Here is a 6,972-nt window from a genome sequence, read left to right as displayed (position 1 = left end):
TTTTTAAGCTCATGACCAAAGCCCTGACTCAAACAGTACAGTCGGATATGTTTGAGTTTGCCACTGCTAGATCGAATTGTCGGAAGCATGTCCTACAAGAGGCAACCATTCGACATGAGCCGAATAGGTTACTCTCGTCTAACATCTGGGGAGCAGATCTCTTCCCAGAAGCTATGGTGAAGGAAGTCCAGTCAGAGGCTACGAGGCTGAACCAGAGCCTTAAGGACCGGTGGGGCCTTACGGCTAAGAGGAGACAAGACCTAACACCTAAAGGTAAGGGTCGGGGGAAACCTAGGCGTTTCCATCCTTACCAGAAGAAGCAGTCACGCTTTCCTCAGCAAGTTCCAGCGGTGCCCTTAGTGCAAACAGCCCAACCTTCCACCTCTAAGGCTCAATCACAGCCAATTTATGTGATATCCCCTCAGCCTCAGCCCTCCACCTCTTACGCCATCTCTCCAGCTTACAATCAAGCCTTCGAGAGTCAAGCTTCACAGAAGTATGACCGCTCGGGTAAGGGAGGCAGAGGTAAGCGTTCCTTTCGTGGAGAGGATCGGGAGGCCCCTTTAACAGGGGAAAGCACTTCAGAGGAGGCCGAGGCGGTTACCAGAACCAATGAAGAACTTCAGGTAGGAGGGAGGCTGTTTCACTTTCGCCACCGGTGGAACTTCAGCGAATGGGCTCAGAGCATAGTGTCAAAAGGCCTGGGTTGGAGCTGGTTGACGAACCCACCTCCATCCAGACCTTTCCGTCAACTTCCTTCCAAGGAATTGACAGAGTACGCAGAGGACCTCCTTCAGAAAGGAGCTATAGTGAAAGTCAAGAGATTAAAATTTCAAGGTCGCTTGTTCAGCGTGCCAAAGAAAGGCTCACAAAAAAGAAGGGTAATCTTAGACTTGTCCCGCTTAAACTTAGCCATCCGCTGCGACAAGTTCAAGATGCTCACGATCTCTCAGGTGCGGACCTTACTTCCCCGTGGGGCCGTCACCACCTCTATCGATCTTACAGACGCCTACTATCATATCCCTATTGCAAGACACTTCCGTCCATATCTGGGTTTCAAGATAGGAGACCAGACATTCTCCTTCAAGGTAGTTCCCTTCGGACTCAACGTGGCACCCAGGGTGTTCACGAAACTAGCGGAAGTGGTAGTGCAACAACTCAGATCACAAGGGATTATGGTAGTAGCGTATCTCGACGATTGGTTGATCTGGGCTCCAACAGTCGAGGAATGCAACAGAGCCACACTGAAAGTGATTCAGTTCCTGGAATATCTAGGCTTCAAGATAAACAGGACCAAGTCAAGACTCACTCCAGAGTCAGACTTTCAGTGGCTGGGCATTCAATGGAATCTATCCGCCCATACTCTGTCGATTCCATCAACCAAAAGGAAGAAATAGCGAAGTCAGTCAAGCAATTTCTAAGTCACAAACTGGCGTCAAGGAGAGCTCAGGAGAGGATCCTGGGTTCTCTCCAGTTTGCATCAGTGACGAACGTCTTAATGAAAGCCAAACTGAAAGACCTAACCAGAATCTGGCGCTCACGAGCAAATGTCAGGTCCAGGGACAAACTATCCTCAGTCCCTCTGATTCTAAAGAATCGACTTCAGCCGTGGGCGAAAGTCAAGAATTTGTCAGTGTCAGTACCCCTTCAGTTCCCTCCACCAGGGATTACCATCCACACAGACGCGTCCTTAAGCGGTTGGGGAGGGTATTCCCAGGTCCAAAAGGTTCAAGGAACTTGGTCACCTCAGTTCAGTCAGTTCCATATAAACGTACTGGAGGCAATGGCAGTGTTCTTGACTCTAAAAAGGTTGCGCCCACCAAAGTACTCCCACATAAAGCTAGTTCTGGACAGCGCAGTGGTAGTACATTGTATAAACAGAGGAGGCTCCAAGTCACGTCATCTAAATCATGTGATGGTAGCCATCTTCTCCCTGGCAGACAAGTTCAGTTGGCATCTCTCCTCCACTCACATAGCTGGAGTGAGAAACTTCATAGCAGACGCGTTATCCCGATCAGTACCCCTAGAGTCGGAATGGTCACTGGACAACAGTTCGTTCCAATGGATCCTTCAAAGAGTCCCAGGGCTACAGGTGGATCTCTTCGCATCTCAAGCGAATCACAAACTCCCCTGTTACGTAGCCCCCAACCTGGACCCTCTGGCCTATGCCACGGACGCCCTGGCTCTGGACTGGAACAACTGGAAGAAGATTTATGTCTTTCCTCCAGTGAATCTTCTCATGAAAGTGTTAAACAAACTCAGGACATTCAAGGGTCAAGTGGCTCTAGTAGCCCCAGACTGGCCGAAGAGCAATTGGTATCCCTAATTCTAGAGCTGGGCCTTCGTCCTCTTCGGATCCCCAATCCCAGGCTCTCCCAGTCAGTACAAACGAAGACTGTGTTCGCTTCCTCAGGGATTCTCAAACCCTAACTTTATGGATTTCATGAAGTTTGCGGCAAAAAGAGATGCGAATATTGACCCTCAGAATATTCTCTTCTGGAATCCGATAAAAGGGATTCAAACTTTGAGACAGTATGATGCTGCGGTCAAAAAGTTAGCAATCTTCCTGAGAGAATCTGATATTAGAATCATGACAGTTAATTCAGCTATATCCTTTTTCAGATCCTTATTTGAAAAAGGTTTAGCAGCTAGCACGATTACGACAAAACAAGTCAGCCTTGAAAAAGATTTTTCAATTGGGTTCAACATAGACTTGACGGATTCCTACTTCTCGTCTATTCCTAAGGCATGTGCTAGACTTAGACCTTCTGTAAGGCCTACGTCAGTTTCATGGTTCTTAAACGATGTTCTAAAACTGGCTTCAGAACCGATAATGACACATGCTCGTTTATAATGCTCTTAAGGAAAACCCTGTTTTTATTAAGCTTAGCTTCAGGAGCAAGAATTTCAGAACTGTCGGCTTTATCCAGAAGATCCGGATCATATTCAATTCCTTCCCACAGGGGAAGTACTACTTTCTCCGGAACGTAGCTTTTTAGCAAAGAATGAAGATCCTTTGTTGAGGTGGGAACCTTGGAAGGTACTACCCCTTCCACAAGATGTATCTCTTTGCCCAGTTACAACCTTACGAGCCTTTCTGTCCAGGACCTCTTTCATCCTCATCGGGTCCCCTCTTTAAGAGGGAAAAAGGTGGAACTTTATCCATTAAAGGCATCAGGCAACAAATCCTGTTTCGTTTATTAAACAAGCCAATCCTGACTCTTTCCCGAAAGCACATGATGTCAGGGCAGTAGCACCTCAATTAATTATTTCAACACATGACTTCGATGAGTTTGAAAAAGTATACCGGATGGAAATCGCCGACAGTGTTCAAACGCCATTACCTTAAGTCCTTGGAAGCTCTGAAATTGTTCAGCAGTAGCAGCGGGAAACATAGTTTCCCCATGATTCATAGTTAATTTGAATAGTAGAAGATTCAGTCCTCCTTTCTACCTGCTTCACCCAAACAGTTCGTCTATTCCTACCGTGTTCATTTACATTCACCTGGTGTCTTAGCTGCTTTGATGATGATGTAGTGGGTGCCCCTTATTTTTTGCTAGGGACACTCACAGATGATTATGGATTTGATCTCATGGATGTTACCCCCACCCCTTAATTTTTATGCTAGGGGATACATCTCAACTTATAATGGTTACGGGTTTTGTATATTAAGTCATATGCATTCCTTACATATTATCATTGTTGTTTAATTTGTTCATTTGATTATTTTAATTGCTATATATATTTGATACATGCCTTTACACAGTACCATTTTGTTACATGTAAGCCAATTTACCTCTGTACATATGTATTACCTTATGATAAGAAACATGTTTAGAATTAAGGGTAATTTAAGCATATTTTCTATTTTTGTATCACTGTGTATTTGTATCTTTTTTAGCAATTTATACTCTTTTTATATTTACTATATTTTTTATTTGAGACCTATTCTGATTTATTTTATTTCTTTTGTTTACAATCTTGTGCTATTTTCTCTGGTACGATTTCGCGCAGCGCACGAGCTGAGCCCAGAAAAGGGATTTTGACGTAAGGAAAAAATCTATTTCTGGGCGATTGGCTCGTGTCGCCAGCGAAAATCCCACCCTACCCATCCCTTCGCCCAAGATTGTCTGCTAACTTCAGGATGGCCACTAGAGGCAGCAGTCGGCAGCATGGGATGGAGTAGTAGTAGTACGAGCTGCTCACTCTGTGGGTCGGCTCTCCTCATGGAGGGTTTTTGTTGTGGGAGATTTCTATTGGTATTTGGCTCGTGGTAGTGGTCTCACTCGCCTAGTGTTCATACCGACACCTCTTGGAGGGTGAGCGAGTCAAGTTATACTGACCTTTTTCTTTATTTTATTTATTCTCTGGTATGTGTTAGTACATTTACCCTAGAAATAATAGATTAAAGGATATTTCGCTGGCGACACGAGCCAATCGCCCAGAAATAGATTTTTCCTTACGTCAAAATCCCTTTTTTCTGTACACCTTCGTCTTCAACGACACATAGTGTTGTTTCTCCTTAGCTGAGAATCAACTATACTATGAGATATCTTGCCATCAGGGACCTCGGTCTCTAGAAGGCAATTGACTTTCGCCTGTTGGGCACATGCTTTAAGAGAATCATCACCTCGCCTTCTGGCATCGGTGACGAACAAATTATTTGTTTAGTCTCTTGGCATAACCCTTTTAAGGCGAAGGTCACATGACTTGCTCGGGCGCTTGGACAACTTGCCTCCTACCGAACGCAGTCAGTCGGCAGCTGTCAGAGCGCCCAAGTCAGTTACGAACTTCGCTGTGGACTTAGTTCGGTTGTTCCATAACAGTCTTTTCTTCGTCCTAATGGCTTGTCACAGTACCCATACCATCGACACCCACCATTGAGTGTCGGTGTCCTATCCACTACCGAGAAGAACTTCACTGCATGGGGATAGGAGAATGTGAGACACTTCGCTGCAGACGGATAGACCAGTATGGGTACATGACATCACCGAAGTCGAGAAGAGGGATAGGTCATACGACCATTACCTTCTTTTCCTCTGAGGTAATTGCATGACTTTTCCTGCGAAGTCAAGCATCCAGGGGATGGGGATTCGTGACGCTCGATTTTGTACCGACTTCGTAGCGAAGACTCAGAACCCTTCGGTTCCTGACGATCGGTTAGAGTCCTTCACAATCCCCTCCCTAATGGACTTCACCGCCTTCGATGCGAAGGAGATGCTGCTTTGTCTGGTCGCGCTTTCTGAAGAAACTCGACATCCCAGGCTGAGTGTTGAAGACTCTTCGTCAGCACCAAGATGACCTAGAAGTACACTCCCTCGAGTTACACAAGAACTTCTCCGTGGCGCAGGTACTGAAGGCAGGGGTCTGGTACAACCAGACCACTGGCACCTCCTTCTACCTTTTGGATATTGCCCACAGGTCCTTGGATCGTTTTCCTTGGGACCCGTGGTGGCTGCTCAACACGTTGTGTAGCTAACCCAGACCCTAGCAGGCTGAACAGCATCGAGTCCTGGTGTGACTGTAAGAATAGATAATGAATGAGAGAGTGACTGGCTTCTCTTCCTATCTTTCTCTCCCCCTCTACCTGTGGGTAGATGGATACGGTCATCACCTTGCTGGATAAGGACGAGATGCAGGTGAGCTACTCGACAGAGCCCCATCCTATCCCTTTCACTAGGGATGGGAGCGAATATCCACCACTCCCTCCTACAAGGGGGGGAAGTGGATGCCAACAAGTGACAAACCATAACTTTATGTTGCCTCTTGCAAATAGGAACTTGTTCTTGTTTGCTGGTACGAAGAGATACGCTTGCCTCTCTCTTAGTACTTGGTCCAGAGGTCTGACCATTGATCCTGCGGTGCACACCCCGATCAATCGGACAGAGGCTTGGATCCCTCCCTCGCTCTTACGACCAGGGAGGCATTCCAAGGTTGGGCGAACACCAGTCTGTTCACAAAAGACTCAGATTTCTCCCACCAAGAAGTGAGTCTTCCTATTGTAAAAGGACCGAAGGTTTGTATGCCGTGTCGGAACAAATGACAATTTGTCCAAAATTGCATTTTTCCTAACTATACAAACCTGAGGTCCTTTTACAATAGGAAGGTACTAGCGGCAGCTGGATAGGTCGTAAGCTTTCGAACAAGGGGTTCGGTAGTTAACTGCTTGTCCGACAGGCGCGCGCGCGCGACTGGGAGGTAAACAAATCACTTTTGCTTTTGGCCCAAGCAAAAACTGCAGAGTGAGGGGTGGCATGAGGTGGGACTATGTGTAAAAGGACCTCAGGTTTGTATAGTTAGGAAAAATGCAATTTTGGACAAATTGTCATATCTGTAAGGCTCATTGGTCTTGTTAAAGGGAAAGCTGGATACAACATGAAGGTTTGTTATCCATAAGATTGTACTTGAACTTGGAATTAAGAGGGGACAGACTTCCCCTCATGCATAACTGAAGACAGTCATAAAATACAGTATATTGGGTTTGTACTTGGTTTACACCCAAATAAATTTTTTATTTAATTTTATTGTGGGTAATTACACTTACACGAGAAACTTTATTTATTGGATTTTGTATATTTTTTGTATTTCAGGTAATTGCTTTATTGGTGCGTTATGTTCTCTCATAAACCAGCAGGAAGGCGAACACTTCCTGATTGCTGTTGCTGTACAAGAATGGTTAGCTGTAATTTTTAAAGATGCACCTCCATGGGTGACTTCAAAGTGTTCTTGTCCTTCAAAGCTTCTTGCAGTTGTACTTAAGGAAATATATTTTGCTGCAGACACCATTGTATCCAACCAAGGTGAGACATCATGTAATTGCTGATATATTTATTTTTAAATAGTATTGTATGGATAGAGTCCTGAGGAACAAGCTGGAAGGACATTCACATCCTTTTTAAGTTGTGACGGACTAGAGTGCTTATCTGTACGGTGAAAAAATTGCAATGAAGGAAAGATTATAACCAAACATTG

At 45.2% G+C, this 6,972-nt stretch overlaps 1 protein-coding gene across 1 annotated transcript in view; it reads left to right on the top strand.

Annotated features, from left to right (window-relative positions):
* LOC135213322 (uncharacterized) overlaps positions 1-6,972 on the top strand; it is a 48,835-nt gene that overhangs the window by 19,794 nt on the left and 22,069 nt on the right. The window contains exon 2 of the mRNA XM_064247303.1: positions 6,591-6,800. Coding sequence (XP_064103373.1) covers positions 6,591-6,800 — 210 coding nt within the window. The remainder of the gene's footprint in view (positions 1-6,590; positions 6,801-6,972) is intronic.

Source organism: Macrobrachium nipponense, chromosome 42 (genome assembly GCF_015104395.2).
Source record: "Macrobrachium nipponense isolate FS-2020 chromosome 42, ASM1510439v2, whole genome shotgun sequence".
In the NCBI taxonomy this organism is placed as follows: domain Eukaryota; kingdom Metazoa; phylum Arthropoda; class Malacostraca; order Decapoda; family Palaemonidae; genus Macrobrachium; species Macrobrachium nipponense.
Note: the sequence above shows the minus strand (reverse complement) of the source record. Positions and strands in the feature narration are given on the sequence as shown.